Source organism: Thalassophryne amazonica, chromosome 12 (genome assembly GCF_902500255.1).
Source record: "Thalassophryne amazonica chromosome 12, fThaAma1.1, whole genome shotgun sequence".
NCBI classification, from domain to species: domain Eukaryota; kingdom Metazoa; phylum Chordata; class Actinopteri; order Batrachoidiformes; family Batrachoididae; genus Thalassophryne; species Thalassophryne amazonica.
In genome coordinates, this window is record NC_047114.1 from 77140489 (window position 1) to 77163228 (window position 22740).

At 40.8% G+C, this 22740-nt stretch overlaps 1 protein-coding gene across 2 annotated transcripts in view; it reads right to left on the minus strand.

The window, feature by feature from the left end:
- The window catches only part of rock1 (Rho-associated, coiled-coil containing protein kinase 1), a 113609-nt gene extending 91493 nt beyond the window's left edge, over window positions 1–22116 (minus strand). For both annotated transcript variants that reach the window (XM_034183423.1, XM_034183422.1), the window contains exon 1: window positions 21251–22116. In XM_034183423.1, the coding sequence (XP_034039314.1) occupies window positions 21251–21343 (93 nt within the window). In that variant the 5' untranslated portion in view covers window positions 21344–22116. The remainder of the gene's footprint in view (window positions 1–21250) is intronic.
- Window positions 22117–22740: the final 624 nt, after the last annotated feature.

Sequence of the window (22740 nt, forward strand, 5' to 3'; positions counted from 1 at the left end):
GCAAAGAAAGTCATGAAGTCATTACTAGTTAAAGTTAATGGAATACTGAGCTCAATAGAGCTCTGACTCTTTGTCAGCCTGGCTACAGTGCTGAAAAGAAACCTGGGATTGTTCTTATTTTCTTCAATTAGTGATGAGTAGAAAGATGTCCTAGCTTTACGGAGGGCTTTTTTATAGAGCAACAGACTCTTTTTCCAGGCTAAGTGAAGATCTTCTAAATTAGTGAGATGCCATTTCCTCTCCAACTTACGGGTTATCTGCTTTAAGCTACGAGTTTGAGAGTTATACCACGGAGTCAGGCACTTCTGATTTAAAGCTCTCTTTTTTAGAGGAGCTACAGCATCCAAAGTTGTCTTCAATGAGGATGTAAAACTACTGATGAGATACTCTATCTCACTTACAGAGTTTAGGTAGCTACTCTGCACTGTGTTGGTATATGGCATTAGAGAACATAAAGAAGGAATCATATCCTTAAACCTAGTTACAGCGCTTTCTGAAAGACTTCTAGTGTAATGAAACTTATTCCCCACTGCTGGGTAGTCCATCAGAGTAAATGTAAATGTTATTAAGAAATGATCAGACAGAAGGGAGTTTTCAGGGAATACTGTTAAGTCTTCTATTTCCATACCATAAGTCAGAACAAGATCTAAGATATGATTAAAGTGGTGGGTGGACTCATTTACTTTTTGAGCAAAGCCAATAGAGTCTAATAATAGATTAAATGCAGTGTTGAGGCTGTCATTCTCAGCATCTGTGTGGATGTTAAAATCGCCCACTATAATTATCTTATCTGAGCTAAGCACTAAGTCAGACAAAAGGTCTGAAAATACACAGAGAAACTCACAGTAACGACCAGGTGGACGATAGATAATAACAAATAAAACTGTTTTTTGGGACTTCCAATTTGGATGGACAAGACTAAGAGTCAAGCTTTCAAATGAATTAAAGCTCTGTCTGGGTTTTTGATTAATTAATAAGCTGGAATGGAAGATTGCTGCTAATCCTCCGCCCCGGCCCGTGCTACGAGCATTCTGACAGTTAGTGTGACTCGGGGGTGTTGACTCATTTAAACTAACATATTCATCCTGCTGTAGCCAGGTTTCTGTAAGGCAGAATAAATCAATATGTTGATCAATTATTATATCATTTACCAACAGGGACTTAGAAGAGAGAGACCTAATGTTTAATAGACCACATTTAACTGTTTTAGTCTGTGGTGCAGTTGAAGGTGCTATATTATTTTTTCTTTTTGAATTTTTATGCTTAAATAGATTTTTGCTGGTTATTGGTGGTCTGGGAGCAGGCACCGTCTCTACGGGGATGGGGTAATGAGGGGATGGCAGGGGGAGAGAAGCTGCAGAGAGGTGTGTAAGACTACAACTCTGCTTCCTGGTCCCAACCCTGGATAGTCACGGTTTGGAGGATTTAAGAAAATTGGCCAGATTTCTAGAAATGAGAGCTGCTCCATCCAAAGTGGGATGGATGCCGTCTCTCCTAACAAGACCAGGTTTTCCCCAGAAGCTTTGCCAATTATCTATGAAGCCATTGCAAAAACATTGCAAGTTGTGTTGCCTCTGCGAGATGCCTGGTGGAGCACTTTAAAAAGAATGAACTGGCCTGCACAAAACTTAAAGAAAAGCAGCAGCAAATGGGAGTGCAACAGCACATGTTGGTCCAGGATGTCAGTACCCGGTGGAACAGCACACTTCATATGCTGTCCAGGCTCCTTGAGCAGAGGTGGCCAGTGACTGCTGCGCTTTCGGACCCTGCAGTCAACCCACGGGGAAAACATCACTATTTGGATCTGAAGCCTGAGCAGTGGATATTGACTGAAGAGCTGGCTCAGGTTCTTGAACCTTTCGAGGGGGCTACAGTGTTCCTTAGTGGGGAGCAATATGCAACCCTGTCTGCGCTTCCTCAGCTGGTACAAACACTGAAGAAATCCACCATGAATTCAGCTTTTGAAACTGCACCAGTAAAGACATTTCAGGGTCTTGCAGCTCAATAGATCACTGACAGGTGGGAAGATCTGTTTGTATTTAAACCTGAGGACCCTAACATTGCCCTACTTGCTGCTGCCATGGACCCCCGCTTTAGAAAACTTAAGTTCTTGTCTTCTGAGGAATCATTTAAGGTCCAAAGCACAATTCAAACAATGGCACTAACTGTCAAAAGACAAGAGTCCAATGTGCAGGGAAATGAATCCACCACCAACATAGAAGGAGACTCCCCAGCTACTCAAGCCCAAGGATCAGCTCACAGTGTTCTTGGATCTTCATCAGACTCCAGTAGCAATGAAGAAGAGGATAATGATGAGAATCAAAATCAAGAGGTCCAGAGGGAAGTCTTACAATATTTTGGTGAACATCCTCTCTCGAAAAAGAGGATCCACTGTCATGGTGGAGAGGAAATGCAGTAAGATACCCAACCCTGGCTAAGCTGGCAAAGTCTTTTCTCAGTATTCCAGCCACCTCAACACCCTCAGAGCGCTTGTTCTCTGCTGCTGGGAACATTGCCCCAAAGTGTAGGGCTAGCCTCACCTCTGACCATGTCAATATGCTGACCTTTTTGCATTGTAACCATCATTTGCTTGTTTAAAGGGATGTATATGCATTGCACACACATGCACTACTACAAATTCTCTCTCTCTCTCTCTCTCTCTCTCTCTCTCTCTCTCTCTCTCTCTCTCTCTCTCTCTCTCTCTCTCTCTCTCTCTCTCTCTCTCTCTCTCTCTCTCTCTCTCTCTCTCTCTCTCTCTCTCTCTCTCTCTCTCTCTCTCTCTCTCTCTCTCTCTCTCTCTCTCTCTCTCTCTCTCTCTCTCTCTCTCTCTCTCTCTCTCTCTCTCTCTCTCTCTCTCTCTCTCTCATTGCTAAGGCAAGCACTCACCTTCTTGAACAAAGATGAACATTATACTCTACTTACCTCATCTGGATTCAGTTGGAAACTGAACTGTACTGTTTAAGTTGAATTTTTAGTGATATTTGAGTTATTTACTTTTATACTTTTTGTTGTTTATTCTCAGGTGGGGATGCACCCCCTTTTCCTTTTTTTAAAAAAGGATGCACCTTATTTGTCCTTTTATTTCAATTTTTTGTCATATACATCACAAATATTTCACAAAGTTTGCATAAATGGGCTTAGTTCTGGAGCCAATAAGCCAAAGATTAAGTTTTGATCTAGTGTTGAGTTTAAATAAAAACCTTTTTTGGAGAGGAATAAAAGCCAATTGCTTGTTCATTTTTAGAGGCCTTTCATGTTATATAACACACTATTGATATGTGTTTAAAAACACAAAAATGTAATTTATCCGATTACTCGATTAATCATTGAAAAAAATCGAGAGAATACTCTATTCCAAAAATATTCAATAGCTGCAACCCTACATCATTGTTAGACTTTTTTAGGTTCAATGATTCCACGGCGTGTAGATGTTATGGCGTCAGTGTCCCCATGGCCTTGGCGGAGGTTTGCACTCTGAGTGCTTCTAGTATTATACCTTTAATCTTTTAATCATGCTCTTTGATCCTAGATTTAATCTGTTTTGGTTCTTCATTGTTGAGTTGTTCCTGTGAAGCACCTTGAGGTGACGTTGTCGTGATCTGGCCCTCTGTAAGTTCAATAAATTGAATTTAAGAATAATTTAAAAACCTCTTTCTGGATAAATGCATTCATCCACACTGATCAGCGATCATATCAACACACACTCAGAAGTTTTTTGTTTTTTTTAAACAATCTGTTTGAGGGGAGCTGCAGCATTTCTTCCAACCAGACTGATTTTTTGCCGACTTTAGATTAAGACACTGTGACCCGCGGGGAAGCTCCGTTGACTGATCTGAAACTCTGGCTCAAACTGCCAGAGGGATTTTTCTTCAGCCACGACAAGGAATTAAAGTATGATGAACCCACTAAAATGAACAGGTAAGACCTTATATTTATAAGGTCTTACCTTATAAATATAAGGTAAGAATTATAAGGAAGATTTGCTGCATCCTGTGTTCATTCTTTCTTAAGTGTCTAAAGATGTTTGACCCTGACACTCTGAATTTACGCCCCACAAGGACCACAACTTTCAGCCAATCAATGGACAGCATCAATTGACGCATTTCAACTTATGAGAAAGCCTGCAAAAACCCATAAATTAGCCGCATGATTGTTTAAGCCGCAGTGTTCAAAGCATGTGAAAAAGTAGCGGCTGATAGTCTGGAAATTACAGTAAATGGAGAAAAATACAATAAATCCGGTTCGTACGACTCCTTCGTGGCCAAACAGGATGTGTTCACCATGTGTGCACAACCGGACTGTGAACGCACGGGCACCGTGATCCTTTGGAAGCTCTCCGACAAAGTTCAGTTTAATAGATAATGTAGGGCATCAGTTAAAGCTCACAAACCCAGGCCATAACAACACTCTCAAGAACAGTAAACAGAAGCAACTGATTGGTGAAGCTGCATATCATAATCAACGGTCTAATAAGACCCCCCCACTCCTTTTTAAAATTCTCATCAGATCTACACTGATCTCATATATGGACTTTTGGCAGCCCCAATTGACAGAAATCCATCGTAGCAACAGAGAACTTTAATCCTTGCTTGGGTGAGTAGGGTTTAAAGTGTAGGTGACAAGTAATGCCATGTTTTCATGAATATTTAAGACTAAAGGCCTAGTCACAAGGCACACAACGATTCCTGAACAAAGGGAAAAAGTAAAAAACGCCACTATTCGTTGAGAAAAAGTGGACGAAAGAGCTTTTATCACCGAACAGTCTGCGAAGCAAGAGCACAAAAAGGGACAAAAGAGGAAATTAACAAAACCGAAGCTCATGATCTCGACGAAACGCACCTGGAGCCACAGCTGGAGCAGAGTGTCTGCATCTCTGCGTTCCAGGACTCAGCGCTGGGACGGAGCTCATAGCACCTGAGTCCTGGAGAAACTGAAAACAGAATCTGTGGAGATCTGTGTGCACGTCAGTGGACCACCTGCTCTGGTTCCTCGTCCAGAACAAAAGAGGGATCATGTCCATCATTATCAGAATCCAAACTGTCTGTTGACACGCTGTGCGCTCCGTCTTCCAATTAAAAAAAAAAAAAAAAAAGTGCACCATGGTCACTGCTGTATCACAGTATTATGTTCTAAGTCATATATATTTATTTATAACAGAAAACTGTCAAAAGGGAGAATAAATATAAATATATATAAGTGTAAAGATGTTTGAATATATCAGAACAGTAAATTAATCAGTGCGTGTGAACGCGTGCATTGACTCACATGTGCGGTTATTTTCACCAGCTGATCACTGATCCACAACGTGAATTCTTCCTTCCAGAACAGTTCTTTATATCATCATTTTGATTCATCTACTTGTTGCCACATGTACAGAAGGACTGGATTGTCATTCCTACACTCAGATTGTTATATTTAATAAAAATAATAAGCGCACACAGGAGCTCCTGTTGCCGCTGATGCTGCATTCAAGTACCGTCGGAAATTACACAACTTTTTGTTGTTTCAAATTCAACAGTTGCTTGTGGCAAAATAATTAATTATATCCACACAAAAGATTAATTTTGGCCTATGTAAGGTGCCTGAGCCCATTGACGCTGCCCCCCCCCACCCCACACACACACACACACAGATCAAAAAAATCCAAGCAAGCAGGCTGAGTTTGCCCTGTAATTTCCAATGTACATGAACGCAGCAGCAGCCTCTGCGCTCACAAACCGGCTTCTGCACTGTGTGAAAACGTTCAGCTGCTCCAACAAAGTCAAATTAAACAATAACGTTACAAAAACTACACAAACGCTTAAAAAATGTCAAGAATGACAGCAAAATGAGACACTGACGAATTGAGGTTTTCGTTGCCCTTCGTTCAAAATTTTTAACAGTTTAAAAATCCTGACGACGCGCCCGCTGCAGGAACGAGGCTGCGCGAAGGTTAAACGATGCCAACGACAGTCAACGAAGGTCCAGATTTCTTGTTTCGTCAGGTCTTCGTCACCCTTCGTTAAGTGCCGTGTGACTGGGCCATAAAATAAAACAGTTTAAAATTGATCCTTTCCTGGTGGACAGTTCTTGAAGAGATAAATATTCAGATTTTGAACTGTGTGCCACTAAAAAAAACAGGAATTTCCTGGTGTGCCAACATCGGACAAGAATGAGGAAGTGGCATCAGCTATGGAACCATTATCTTAACTGTCCCATTAATTTATGGATTCATTTATGGATTTTTACAGGCTACTGACAGCCCCGTGGTTCGTGTCGGAGCTGCACCATGTTTTCGGTATCAGAATGGTTACTTTTTGCCGGCAGAATGGCAGGTGGAACAGTTATACTGACGAGCGCGCACTTGCACGGAGACACTGGCTGCTCCACTGGACATGGAGACAAAATTGAGGACCTTCAGATTATTTTGTTTTCTGGATCATGGGATAATGTTGCTTGCAGACTGACACTTTATGAGCATATGAGGCGCTGGGAGCCTTTTTCCTGCAGCGCAAAGCCGCTCATTAACAACACAGACCGGATCGGTCAGCCGCAATAACTGATTACAGCTGGCGCTGGAACCTGGCACCAAAGTCCCGTGTGTCAAATGGAATTAAATTATTTTTCAGATGTGGTTTTGTAATGGTGGATAAGTTTAAAGATGATCTCACTGAAATGCACAGGTAAGACTATATATTTACTTCTTGTGTGAATGGTTTTAATATTTAATAACGTATTCAAGAAGGAAAACAATATTTATTTTAAAAATCTGATATTTTCAGTCCATGTCATTTTTCAGATTTGAAATTGTTTTAAAGAAAAAAAAATGAATAAAAAAATTCACACTTCCCCATCACTTTTTTTGTAATGTCACAGATCATAAAACTATTTTTTTTTTTTTTTTTTTAAATCAGTTGATTAGGAACAAAGAGCTGGCAAAAACAAACAAAAACAGTTTATCGCCTCCACTCATGCCGAAATCGCCTGCATTATTTATTTATTTATTTTTTTATAAGTACCATTCTGTGTTCTGAACTCTGCCAATATCATCACTGTTGTCAGACTGAAGGTTTTCTTCCAAAGTTTATTGTCATCTAAATAAGGCTCTAAAATGCTGTGTCCCCCACAGCTGCTTCATCATTTTTAGTCATTTGTGCACATATTTTGGTGTCACCTACGCTTTAAAGCAGAATTCTCCTTAGATGTTTCCTTCCTCCGTAGGCTACGGCACCTCATGCTTGGAATACTTGCTGAATTCTTAGGTACCTTAGTAGCCAAGGGAGTTAAGGTACTGACCAATAAAACTGCACTCTCCCACACCCGTCCCCCAAAAAACTGCCCTGGGACAATTGTTGCACATTACCACCTGTCCATCTATCCCTCATTGCATTTTCTGCCAATTATCAATATCCACTATCATAAACATTTTTTAATGCCCTACTGCCCTAGATATAGATTTAAAAAATGTTTTTAATAATATCGCTCCTACTACGAAATGGCAAATGGAAGGCATTTATATGTCGCTTTTCAATCTATATCAGAAGCTCAAAGCACTTTACAGTAATGCCTCACATTAACCCATTCATACACACACACAGTGATGTCAGGGGTGCCATGCAAGGCACTCCTGACACACCAGGAGCAACGTGGGGATTAAGGACCTTGCCCAAGGGCCCTGAGTGATTTTCCGGGCAGACAGAGGTTTAAACAGAGGATCTTCTGGTCTCAAGCCCACTGCTTAACCACTAGACCATCACCTACCCAGGTACGATATGCTGAGTGGGACCAGTGTCCTCTTTATGTTGAATTGTGGCATTCATCAGGGATGTGTTCTGGCTCCCACTCTGTCCAAAACTTGTATGTACTGGGTAAAGTCATGGAGTCCAGTTGCTTAACCGCCTTCGTCTACGGGGAAAAGGCTCACTGACCTTGACCTCATAGATAATGCTGTAATCTTGGTGGAATCAATGAATGCTCTGAGTGTATCACTTGGAAAAACTCAGTGAAAAGTAGGTGTCTGGTTTTGCAATTGTCCTGGATCAAGACTAAGCTGACTAATTGGCAGCAGTTTCAATAAGCTACATGGGAAAATTTATTAACAACATGCCACTTCAGATAAGGGGGGGACAACATTAAGAACAAATGCACATTCAAAATAACTCAACAGCACAACTTAGATACCCGTTCTGATTTCAGTTCACACTGTACAGCACAGTTGCATGCAGGCTCCTCTGTCCTTCAGTCAGACTATCTAAACGCTACTGCTCCTTAATACAATCTGTGTGGTATCAATCAATCAATCAACATTTATTTATTAAGCGCTTTACAGCACCGACTGGTGTCCAAAGTGCTTAACATTAAAAACACAAATTTACAAAATAAAACACATAAAATAAAATTTTAAAACAACACATAAAAAAAGAACATAAAAATAACAGAACATGTCACCTCCCCACTAAGTGTTAAAAGCCAGTTTAAATAAGTCTTTAACTTAGATTTAAAAAGTGCTAGGTCAGGAATAGTACGTAACTCAAGAGGTAGCTCATTCCACAGTCTGGGGCCAGCTACCGCGAAAGCATGATCACCCCAGCGTTTATATGTTGACCTTGGAACATCTAAGTAAAGCTGGCCAGACGCCCTTAACGTCCTACTGTAGGTGCGCAAAGTTAAAATTTCAGACAAGTAGGGAGGTGCAAGGCCATAAATAGCTTTAAAAACAAACATTAAAATTTTAAAATCAATTCTAAAACGAACTGGAAGCCAGTGGAGTGAGTATAGGATGGGCGCAATATGCTCACGTCTAGAAGTGTTTGTCAAAAGACGAGCAGCAGCATTCTGCACCAACTGGAGACGCGCAAGAGACGACTGATTAATGCCCGCATAAAGTGCATTACAATAATCAAGTCTGGAGCTGATGAAAGCATGAATGGCCGTCTCAAGATCACGTCTACTGAGAAAGTGCTTTATTTTAGCCAAGAGGCGAAGTTGGAAAAAACTAGCTTTGACAACAGAATTTATCTGTTGATCGAACCTCAAACAGCTGTCAAATATCACTCCCAAATTCTTGACAGCTGGTTTTACATAGTTAGCCAAAGCACCAAAATTTGGTGTTACCACATTTGGTATGCCAGTGCGCTCAAACACCATGATCTCAGTTTAACCATCATTCAGGTAAAGGAAGTTTCGGGACAGCCACTGCTTTACATCACGAATACAATTAAATAATGATGACAAAGCATCACTCCCATTAGTCCTCACAGGCAGATAGATTTGCAGATCATCTGCATAACAATGAAAGGACAAATTGTGCTGGGTTATAATTGACCCCAATGGCAGAATGTACAAAGAAAATAGAATCGGCCCAAGGACAGATCCCTGCGGCACTCCAGCACAGAGGAGCAGTTGATGAGGAAAGGTCCCCAATCATGACAGAAAAGCTCCTTTCAGCCAAATATGATCTAAACCACTCAAGTGCAGTACCATGAATGCCAATAAAATGTTCCAACCGGGAAACAAGTACTGTGTGATCCACAGTATCAAAGGCTGCTGTGAGGTCCAACAGAACCAGCACAGCAGGATTCCCTGCATCCACCGACAGAGTAATATCATTATGAACTTTTAAAAGTGCTGACTCAGTGCTGTGTCGCGATCTAAACCCAGACTGGAATTTTTCAAGGATGAGATTGTCTTCTAAAAATGATTGTAACTGTAAAAAGACAACCTTTTCTAAAACCTTAGATAGAAATGGCAGATGAGAGACAGGTCTAAAATTGGATAAAACTGATGAGTCCAGGTGAGGTTTTTTAAGAAGAGGTCGAACCACAGCATGTTTAAAAGCAGCTGGAACAGACCCTGATCTAAGGCAAGCATTGATAAAAGTTAGGAGACCCGCCCCAACAGTATTAAAAGCCTCCTTCAGCACCTTAGCTGGAACAACATCAAAAGGACAACTTGTAGATTTTATGTGTTTTACAACATCAGCAAGAGATGCAAAAGAAATGGGCTCAAACTGTTCGAGCACAGCAGAATGTGCACGAGGAGCAGACAACTCAACATTACAGTTCTGATCAGCGTTCTGTCTGACTGATGAAACCTTATCAATAAGAAACTGAAGAAACTCCTCACATGTTGTGGTTGTAGCGTCCAACAAAACAGAAGTGTGTGGATTTACAACTGAGTTTATAGTCTGAAATAACACACTGGGACGATGACAACTGCTCGAAATAATATGAGACAGATATTGTGCTTTTGCCTCCTTCACAGCCTTCTGATAGTCAGTTAGACTGTCCCTCAGAAAACCCAGAGACACCTGTAGTTTGTCCTTTTTCCATTTTCTCTCCGCCCGTCTGCAGCGTTGCCTGAGGGCACGGGTCGTGGCATTTAACCAGGGGTCGGATTTTGATTTCCTGGATTTGCAGCGCATCGGTGCAACAGAGTCCAAAATGACTGTGCATGTAGAGTGGAAAGAAGAGAGGATGTTATCTGGGAGTAATGGAGAAACCAGTCCATTCATGGCATAAAACTGAGAGTCCATGAAGGCAGCAGCAAAGTCCCCCGCTGTCGAGGAGGTGACCAAACGGCGGCGAGAGACAGGAACAAGTGGCATACTAGCAGATGGAGGAGCAATAAATTAAAAAATAACAGGAAAGTGATCTGAAATAACAATGTCTGATATGTCCTTAAGTGAAACAGAGAGCCCAAAAGAAATAACCAGGTCCAAGGTGTGTCCAAGATTATGTGTTGGTCCATCCACAACTTTTGTTAGACCAAAAGAGTTCAGGAGGCTTTTAAAATCATCAGCCAGCTGATTAGAAGGACAACAGATATGAATATTAAAATCACCACAGACCAAAAATTTGTCATATTTTGGGATAAAATCTGCCAGAAAGTCAGAAAACTCCTGAATAAAATCCTTATTAAATTTTGGTGGACGATAAACAACAGCACAGAGCACAGGACAGTCGAACTCCATCACAAACAACTGAAGTTCAAAAGTGGAGTAGACATTAGAAGATAAAAATCGGCATTTAAAACTGTCTTTAAAAATCGTGGCCACACCACCGCCTCGACCTGATGCTCGCGGGGAGCTGAAAAACGAACAGCCGGGGGGGAGGAGCTCAGAAAAGGCGCTATTTTCACCTGGTTTCAACCAGGTCTCCGTTAACAGGAGAAAGTCCAGATCACGACTGGAGAAAAAGTCATTCAAAATGAAAGTCTTACTTGTGAGTGACCTTGTGTTGACGAGTGCCACACGGACTAAGCGCACGTCAGTCTGCTGCGAGACACGACTGAGCGGGCGCAGGTTCTCCTGCACGCAGCCACGACTGCAGCTCCTCACAGGACAGCGACGCGGAAGTGGAGACCCGACACCCCGGACAACCGGCCGGAGCCACCGATAGCGAAAAGTCAGGGAACACCACACGTCGTAGCCGTCATATGGTGTGAAGAATCCGGCTATGAATTGTCGTGGAGCATGTTTGCAGGAAACAGCCAGGCACACTCTGAGCCGAACACGGACTCCTCCTCTCTTTCCACATCCTCTGCGGCGCAGACGCCGAGGCAACACGCCAAGCGGCCGGCGTAGAAAGTCTGGTACGGACGCTAAGACAGGCGGCGGGGGCAGCCGCGTCCCTGGCCGTCCGCCCGAGCCAGGAACAGCGAAATTCTCCAGCGAAGCCCGAACGCTGATAAGAGTCTGGCGATCATACACCAAGAGCGGTGACACATTCCAGGGCAACAAAGTGTAAAAACAATAAAAACGACACTAAAAGAAGAAAGTGCCGACGGCAGGCCACATACAACGGCGCCATCTTCCGTCTGATGTGTACATTTATACTGGTTCATACTGAGTTGTGGTTGAAGTGGATTAAAGTGGTCACAGGCTCATGGGCTCAATTTTTGTGTTGTCTTTGAAAACCCCATTATGATCATAGAATGGAGGTAAAAAGTGTAAATTATGAACTTATGGTGAACCACTTCCTATTTTGAAGAAGGGCCCCAAAATGCTGTGTATGATAGTAATGTTCAGGTCAGCATTTTTTGTTGCTGTTATTGTTTCTTTGTTTGTTTGTTTTTTTAAACAAGTGCACCCACCCGACCCATTATGAGAGCCAATCTGGATCGCCTACCTGCAAAAATATGCAGTAATATATGACCAGGATTATAACAAAAATTGTTGGTCAACTGTCAGTCAAATTATGATTTCTACTGAAGGAGATGAGGCAGAAACATTCAGCTTTGAGTCAGCTTGCAACAACTAGGCCAAGATGATATATATTAAAAAAAAAGAAGACGTTACTGCCTTAGCATTTGTTAATCAAATCTATGATAGAAATGTAATAAATGTTGTGAGTTCTCGTCAATAGTTTTACATCCTCATTGAAGACAACTTTGGATGCTGTAGCTCCTCTGAAAAAGAGAGCTTTAAATCAGAAGTGCCTGACTCCGTGGTATAACTCACAAACTCGTAGCTTAAAGCAGATAACCCGTAAGTTGGAGAGGAAATGGCGTCTCACTAATTTAGAAGATCTTCACTTAGCCTGGAAAAAGAGTCTGTTGCTCTATAAAAAAAGCCCTCCGTAAAGCTAGGACATCTTTCTACTCATCACTAATTGAAGAAAATAAGAACAACCCCAGGTTTCTTTTCAGCACTGTAGCCAGGCTGACAAAGAGTCAGAGCTCTATTGAGCTGAGTATTCCATTAACTTTAACTAGTAATGACTTCATGACTTTCTTTGCTAACAAAATTTTAACTATTAGAGAAAAAATTACTCATAACCATCCCAAAGACGTATCGTTATCTTTAGCTGCTTTCAGTGATGCCGGTATTTAGACCGGTTAGTTAGACTCATTCTCTCCGATTGTTCTGTCTGAGTTATTTTCATTAGTTACTTCATCCAAACCATCAACATGTTTATTAGACCCCATTTCTACCAGGCTGCTCAAGGAAGCCCTACCATTATTTAATGCTTCGATCTTAAATATGATCAATCTATCTTTGTTAGTTGGCTATGTACCACAGGCTTTTAAGGTGGCAGTAATTAAACCATTACTTAAAAAGCCATCACTTGACCCAGCTATCTTAGCTAATTATAGGCCAATCTCCAACCTTCCTTTTCTCTCAAAAATTCTTGAAAGGGTAGTTGTAAAACAGCTAACTGATCATCTGCAGAGGAATGGTCTATTTGAAGAGTTTCAGTCAGGTTTTAGAATTCATCATAGTACAGAAACAGCATTAGTGATGGTTACAAATGATCTTCTTATGGCCTCGGACAGTGGACTCATCTCTGTGCTTGTTCTGTTAGACCTCAGTGCTGCTTTTGATACTGTTGACCATAAAATTTTATTACAGAGATTAGAGCATGCCATAGGTATTAAAGGCACTGCGCTGCGGTGGTTTGAATCATATTTGTCTAATAGATTACAATTTGTTCATGTACATGGGGAATCTTCTTCACAGACTAGGGTTAATTATGGAGTTCCACAAGGTTCTGTGCTAGGACCAATTTTATTCACTTTATACATGCTTCCCTTAGGTAGTATTATTAGACGGTATTGCTTAAATTTTCATTGTTACGCAGATGATACCCAGCTTTATCTATCCATGAAGCCAGAGGACACACACCAATTAGCTAAACTGCAGGATTGTCTTACAGACATAAAGACATGGATGACCTCTAATTTCCTGCTTTTAAACTCAGATAAAACTGAAGTTATTGTACTTGGCCCCACAAATCTTAGAAACATGGTGTCTAACCAGATCCTTACTCTGGATGGCATTGCCCTGGCCCCTAGTAATACTGTGAGAAATCTTGGAGTCATTTTTGATCAGGATATGTCATTCAAAGCGCATATTAAACAAATATGTAGGACTGCTTTTTTGCATTTACGCAATATCTCTAAAATCAGAAAGGTCTTGTCTCAGAGTGATGCTCTGTATGCACCACTCTGCATTTAATCATTAGTGATCGATCTCTGCTCCCCTCCACAGCATGTCTTTTTCCTGGTTCTCTCCCTCAGCCCCAACCAGTCCCAGCAGAAGACTGCCCCTCCCTGAGCCTGGTTCTGCTGGAGGTTTCTTCCTGTTAAAAGGGAGTTTTTCCTTCCCACTGTAGCCAAGTGCTTGCTCACAGGGGGTCGTTTTGACCGTTGGGGTTTTACATAATTATTGTATGGCCTTGCCTTACAATATAAAGTGCCTTGGGGCAACTGTTTGTTGTGATTTGGACCTATATAAAAAAAAATTGATTGATTGATGATTTGGGTGCTATTGTGAGCTTAAGTACCTGGGCCCGGTTTCATAAAGCAGTCTAATATTTTAGACTATTAAACGTAGTTAACTACGGTTAGTTGTCCAACACTATCCATCTAATCACCGTAGCCGTCATACGCAAGTCGACAATTTTCACAGGCATAACAGCACTGCGAGTGCAGTTGCCAAGAAACACCTCATATGCGTGGCAATTTTGTTTACTTCCGGGTTGGTCATTGCCATGAACTATCCAGCCTTTGTTTCATTCACTGGCTTTATTAAGATTTACGGACTCATACGAACTGCAGAACAATGTCCTTAGCACTTAGCCTAGCAGTTTCATGCTTCAGTTTCTTCTTCTTCTACACTTTCTGTCAAGCCTTTTTGTGCACACAGTGCTGCTCAGCGTAACAGTGATGACTGGTGGCTAATGTGAAAACTGTCACAAACTCATCATGACAGTCGTCGTCTGCTACAACTATGGCCAAAAGCGAAGACCAGAAGCGAATACGAGCAATGTAGGTGTGCTCTTGAGTGTTCCATCAAGTATTGGTATATGATAGCTGCCATTTTTTTGAGGCAAGACACTGAAGTTTTGTCAACCAAAATAAGCTTAGTACCTGTACCAGGCTAAAAACTTTAGTCAGGTAACGCAAAACCTTAGCTGGCTAAATGCTTTGTGCAACGACTAATGGCAAAAAATTAGTCAACTAAGTGAGTTTAGTTGACTGAACAAGATTAGACTGCTTTATGAAACCGGGCTCATATTGTCCAATATTTTGGAAACATGTATGCAAAAGGTAAAAATATCATGATCTAATTAAGTTAATTCCAAAGCTATTTGGTATATTTAGAATCTAGATTGTTATGTATTGTGCAATAAATAACATTGCAATCCTATTACATTTTTTCCACACATCTGACTGGTTAATCGTGTGAGATTTCAGACCATAAACATTGCATAAACGGTGGAAAATATTAAAACCATTTCACATTTAATGTATTAGTCAATGCCCTGACCGTGCCACAGAGGTTAATAATGAGTTAATGAGTTGTTATATTGAACTCTGTGGACCGTGTGCACACACTACTCAGCATGGTGCTCGCGTTGGAGCTAGTGGCGAGTGTGAGAGTATGCCGTGCGCGCTGCTACGCAGATGTAAATAATTGCGCTGTCACCCAAGAGCGACAGAAAGTAATGCAGCGAAGACAACGCCAAACTGCATGGATTTATGGATTTAACTGGATTGATTGATAGATTTACCGTGGATTTAAGTAAATGCAGCTGACGAGATGGACAAATCTGTGGATCTGCTCACAGAATTTACAGTTTGGCATGAAGATGCTGCTGCACGGTAAGCTTTGACGAACCGACCACACCATTTGACAGCGATTCACTGACCTAAGTACTTACTGAATTAGAGAAGAATAAACTTTGCAAACACTGGAATTGGATTACAATGGAAATAACCCCCTTGTGTCTGATAATTTGTGGATATTAACTCTGGATTACCGTTGCAAATTGACAGTAAAATGCCTTTTTACTGCTAAAGTGTCGCCAGTAAAAGTCAATTTGCGTCTGTAAAATCCAGCATTAACATCCAGCAATTCGTCAGACACAACAGGGTTATTCCCTGATTCTATCATAAGAACTTGGTGTTGGAGATTTTCTTATGTCTCTCAAGTTGTACATTTAGAGAAGACTGAAGGCTGAAGTTGCAGGAAATGGCCTCCATTTGTACTAACAGTCAACATGCCAGAGCTGGGGTATTCAACTCATTCCAGAAAAAGCTGAGCGTGTGCAGGTTTTCTTTGCAATGACCCACTCCACCAGGTGATCTCACTGATTAACTGATTCCATCTGCTCAAAGTGATGTTAATCAGTGAAATCACCTGGTGGAGTGGGTCATTGCAAAGAAAACCTGCACACCCTAACCCTAACCCTCTGGAGGACCCACTCCCCCGGACAAAAATAATAATTGCCAACAGCACTGCTATACTAAAAATTTTGGGGGAGAACCCTGTGAAGGAAAGGAAATTAAAATAAAGTGTATTTAACCCTCCTGTCATCCTTGGGGTCAATTTGACCCCAAGCAATGTTTAACGTCATAAAATATATGGTTCACTTTTCTTTTTTGGCTTCATATTTCATGACTTTTCGTCATTTGAAGGGACCAACAGAGTAAGCATGAAATATGCACAATGATATGTTTTCAAAGTCCTGTTTAATATTATGTACATCGGTGATCCTTTGGGGTCAATTTGACCCCAAGCTAATTTGGCTGTGTGAAACATAAGATACACTAATATTGTACATACGTATTATAGTATGGGTACGTACATAAATATACACATATATATATATATATATATATATATATATATATATATATATATATATATATATATATATATATATATATATATATATATATATATATATACACAAACACACACAGGTTATACTGGTGTTAGGAGCATGACAGGAAACTACCAATTACAGCATTATATTCTAGTTGTGATAATATAATTTGGTGCATTTGTTCAAATTTATAAATCTAAAAAAAGCTTTATATTTCAAAGTAATCCTAACTAAACAAGAGTCACTGACAGTACACACAGGGGGAGGGGCAAACAACATTCTCACGAGAACTTTCAGAATTCCCGCACAGTGATGCGAGAAAATATTGTTCATACAGTGTGGGGGTGGGGCAAAAGCATAAAAACTTGCACAACAGCCCTGGTCTAAATCATTTCTTAGCTGCTCTATGCTCTCTCTTTCTGAGTGCTCTGAAAATGAACTCAAGGGAAAGGTTTTCTGTCACTGAAGTTCTGACACAACTTCTTGACCATGAAAGTGATATAGAGGAGGATGTGTCTGAGACAGAGGATAATATAGAGAATGATATTGAGGATGACCCTGATTATGAGATGGAAGATAAGGATGAGGGTGAGGATGAGGTTGACACTCCTGTTCCTCCGATTGTCTCTCCAGTTGCTCCTGTTCTCCCTACTGTCTCTCAACAACAACGTCTCTCAACAATAACACGTCATGTATGATATCTCAACAACAAGCAATAACCCTACTTTCCAAAAATGGAAACCTGACATGGTCTGTGTCCCCACCTATACAACAGGGTAGACTTAGTGTTGCTAATGTCATCAGAATGGTTCCAGGCCCCACTAGATATGCTGTCAGCCATGTGCAAGATATAAAGTCAACATTAGAGCTATATATATATATATCACTCCAGTTCCTTCAAATTTTGTGTCGTTCAATGAGATTTTATGATGATTTATATATTTCGCTATATCCACATAACAGGTTTTCTAGGTTCATAAAGGGGTGTGGGAGTATGGGATTGCTTTTATGATGGTTAGTAAACACACTGTAAGTACCTGTCACAACAAAAATGCATTACAATAAGAATTATAATCATTTTCAGAGGATTTATTTAAGTGAAAATGACCCCAAGGATAAAGGGTGTCAGCAAGATTTGAGGGATACAGGAGGGTTAACACCTCAAATAGCCTGCACTGGTTAGCAAATCTAATGGTGCACATCAGACTCGCCACACCCACAAGACAATCCCAACTACATGGCATTGCTCTCATGGTCAAGCAATGAGCCACATGCTAATAGAAAACCCATCTAATTGCAGGCATACCTCCAAAAGCAAAATGTGGATTGGTATGTCAGGAAATTCAGGTCTTAATTTTACACCCCATTACCTACATGGCATTTGGTCTCAACACACTCCAAATCTTAGTAAAAATGCTTGATAGTATTAGATGTCACTGTCACCCAGGCTGAAGTGTTCCAAACATCAACACACACCTGACAATATCCTCTTGGCACCCATTCACTACATGGTGACTCAGTCCCTGGGATTACATTGTGTAATAAAACCTATGAAGGTGTAGCTTTGGGGTTTAGCACGTGGCAGCAAACAGAAGAGCCACTTCGTGAATTGTTGCCCAAAGGCAGAAAGCAGCCAGCAGGTGTACTGATGCAGCTGGAGGCCTGCAAGTTGGAACAGGCTATCGCTTCAATTAAAGCTCAGATAAGTATATCTAGACAAAACAGAAGACCAAACTGTCTATTGATCCAACCACTTACTTCCTATTGATCTAAAAAGATTAACAATGGAGATCATTAACAGCTTGAATTAACAAAGACAGCATATTATCAGTCATGGAACCTTTGGGCAACCCAGCGCTGCCAAATATACAAAAGGTATAAAACAGTTCTCGAGCATAATATGAAGACCTTTTTGTTATTGTGAGATAATAAAAAAATTTAAATTGTTCTCTCTGGAATGTATTCACACAGTGTGACACAAAGCTCTTTTGCCAATATTGAAATATGTCTTTAATTCAAATAAAAGAATCACGCTAGCAAAGGGAGAATAAATCAGCAGTATACTTTCTAAGAAATGTAAGAGCCACGTAGTGATAACTCAATTTGGGCTGTCAAGTCAATCGCATGGGGACATTTCTCTCTTCTTTCTACCTCAGTTTCCTTGCTCAAGATTGTCAAATGGAGATAGCTTCCCTTTTAGCACTATGAATGAAGACAGAGGTATGTCACTTCCAATTAGTGCATTAATATTATTCCCAAGGGGTAAACAACACCACAACCAGCAGTGTCACTGAGTGAAGTGACAGCGCGAGTTGGAAATTTTTCAGGAAAGCTTAAAATTTTCAGGAGGATAAGGCATATGATTACATCGATATTCTACAAAGGGAGGCTCTGAGACGATGTTAATGAGAAAGTTATTTTAAATAGACTGGAGGATTGGCCATACCACAAAGCAGATAAATGAGCTGGACATAGAGGAAGGCACTGAAAAAGTGCACCATGGTGTGTGTTTTGTTTTGTTTGTTTTTGCCCCAGCATTTGAAGTGTCATGGTGACAGCTGAGTCAAAACTGACACTGCTGAGACTGACTAAGAGAGAAAATGTTTGAGGGGGAAAAAAATGTAATCACATTAGATAGGTTGTGTTAAAAGTTTGTCATTCAGCACATAATTTATCAGAGGAAAAAAGATGTGCCAGTCATATGTAGTTGTGAGCCAAATGTGATTGTGAAGGTTATTCCTGTTCTCCTTTATGGCACAGCTTCCTCACTGGTAGTTTAAATAAAATTACAGCTGAGGCTGATATGCCTCTTTATGTGTGCATCAGACTACATAACATTTAACCAAAGGCATGCCCAGAAATTTCAAAGGTTCATGAGGACGATGAGCACACCATACATGAATACAGTCACCATGGATATTGTTTTCCCCGGAGCAGGATGGTGCAAATGCAAATGACCCAAACAGCCAGGAAATTACAGGATAAACATCTTCTTCCATTGCTGGCCTAACCATTGTTGCAAAGGTTTTTTTGAGCACTGGACATCTCTCAAACGAAAGAAATGTCATGAACCTGTCTACTGAGATGGACTGAATAATGGTTTGTTTTACCCTTTGCATTGGGTGCTATGGGGAACAATGCACTGTGGGAGGCAAGCCCAACTTCTTCTAGACTGTAAAAAAAAAAAAAAAAAAAAAAATCTAAAAATCTGCTCAGATAAATCAATAATAAGTATCCTGAACCAGAGCCCAACAGATATGGATTTTTGTGGGGAGATACCAATATTAGGTAGTAAAATAAACAATTTATGATAATGCTGCATTTGCCAATATATGTAAAAAAGAAAATAATAATAATCCTAACATTTTATTATCAAAATGTTATGACAAACAAATGTAATTGAATCTTGATGTTTTACAGTTTGAACATGAATTTTCTTATAATTATTAATACAACCAACCAATAACTATTAATCTTGCTGCATCGCTCAGCATCCTGCCTAGCTGGCAGCATCGTGACCACTTCCTTGTTTGAAATTTTTTTTTAAATCCTCTGTGACTGAAAATGAATGACAGCAAATCACTTTTGAAATTTTGTTTTAAATCCTCTGTGACTGAAAATGAATGACAGCAAATCACTTTGCTTGTCTCTTGTAACCAATCCAATAGGGCAGCACGCTCTCGTTTGAACCTCTGCGTGATATCGCAGGATTTGACCACTTCTGGGGACAGCATACCGTTGCGCAATACAAACACCACATCACATGGAAAAATGGTACTGTTTTGTTTTCACTGCAATCACTGAAGCAGTCACAAAACGTGCAGTTTTTTAGTCCCCAGTGGAGAAGGGAAAATGAGAGAAATGAGAAAGGTTGTGTCAGTAAGTTTTAGCCTACACACCTAGCCAGAGTAGCTGTGTTCTCTCGCCTGCACAACTGCCTCGGCATGTTTGAGCTCTGGGTCATAAACAAATCATAACACGTCTGCTTTCCACCGCACTGTCAATTTTTTTTTTTTTTTTTTTTTTTTTTTTTTTTTTACATTTTCACTTGTCTTCTGTGTAATTTGTCTAAAAACTCAGAGAAAGTGCAGTGTCTCTGATGGAGATAAACGAGGGCTGTCTCCGGATGTAGGATTATTGTGTCATATTTTAACCCTTTAGCACCCACCCTCAAACAAGCCGCAGTGCCCAAGGTAATGGGGTCCCAGCCATGCATGTCAGTATTGTAAACAATGCCACCAAAGCACCCACTGCTGAACAAACTAGATAATGACATTTCCAACAGCGAAAGTGTTTTTCTACATTGTTTCTATGGTAAAAGCTTTAAGAGCAGCAAAAATAACAAATGTCTGTGAAACTTATATCAGCCAAAGAATATATTGGTCATGCTTTATCCCCAAACAAAAGTGATTTTATAAAGCTGATTACTTAATTTTGCATTTATTATGGTCCTAATACTTTGTTTGACTAAGAGCTGACATATACATACAGCTCTGACATGTGCCCGAACTTCACTTTTTGAGTGAAACGTCAGTCCAAACATATCTTCAACAGCAAATAAGACAACTTGGTCGTCTTGGAAAGACTTTCTGCTCCAAGGAATAGACTTTACCAAATAAGTGACTAGCACTTAGCCAGCTAACTAGCTACAAACTTACCAGAAGACAATCCGTGTTTATTTCCGACTTTGGGTCCTTCAACATGACATCGATTTTATCAAATCGAGCCTCCATACTTTCTCCAGATGACATTTTTTTCTGTCAAACTCAGAGTATCGTTAAGGAAAAACAGCAGGCTGGCTAGCTAGCTTAGCAGCCAGCTAGCTAGCTAGCCAAACGGTTCTTTCTTCGTGCGAACTTCAGACCGCACTTCAAAGGAAGTACATTGTTCCGCTCGGGCTTTGACAGACAATGAAGCGTTTAAAGTTCTGCCGATAACACAAAAGCCACATTATTAAATGTCGAAAGATGTTTCCCACCCCACAGTCGTGGTGGCAAAACAGAAACGCGGCGACAGATTAGTCAGTCAGCCTGCCTCCACAGGATGCCACAGAGCAGAAGGGCTTAAAATGTTGTTGCATCCGAACAAAAGACGACTAAAACTTCTGCATGAAGTACATTTCCAAAAGCACAACCTCCGCCGGGGTTAGTGCGGGTCAGCGCCAGGCCTTGTGTAGAAAACGGCAAACAATTCTGACAGCTGAAAAGTAGAAGTGGTGTTGGGGTGTTTAAAACAAACTTCTGCTTCTTCCAAATTTCGATGTTTTATAAGACGGAGTCGTTCCGACGTTTACAGTCTGTCTTTCCGCTGACTCCCAAGCATCGTCCCGGACTGCCGACTGCTCCGCTCCAGAAAATTAAAAAAAAAAAAAAAAAAAAAACTTTCTCACATATCAAACACTTAAATCCGATTTCGATGTGTGCTACTTTCAGGGGGAAGGAAAAAAATACAGCAGACGATGTCCGATTTCTCTCCCACAACCTGGCCAACATGTCCGCCTTCCTGTTCAAACACCCCGGAGAAGCAACTTCAAAATGTCAAGTAGTGCGCATGCGCAGTGCCGAGGCGCATTCAAACGGTTCAGGAAAACAACGTGTTGGTTCGACAGAGAGGCAGACCCTTGATCTTAGTGATCGGTGCCACGTTTATTACTAAAATGAAAAGCATCGGCGGGCTGATGCTTACCCTGCGCGCTCTACATAACATGATATGAACGTACAAGTAAATATGCATAAGTCTGTATAATTGTTTTTGGCTGTGCGTGACTTCATAATATGACGTCTGTGCGACTTCATTCATACCAGTCAATCACAAACACTTTGTTGATCGATATATATTTAGTAGAGGTGGGTAGATCGATCCTAATATCGATAATATCGATACCAACATTGGTATTGATATTGAACGATCCTCGTGTAAAAAGATCTATACTCAAGCTTTTTTTCTCTCCCACACGCACTGACTGCTGCGCATGCAGATTCATCAGTCTACTCTGTCTGTAAAAGCAGCACTGTGCTGTCACACAACACGGAGCAACGCACCCTCCACCCCCCATGGTCTTTTGGTCTTTTGTTGTTGCGCCACGTGGCTCAGCAGCGCCAGCCAACAGCCATGAAGGTAGGCTCAGCCTGGCCTGCCCTCTCAACGC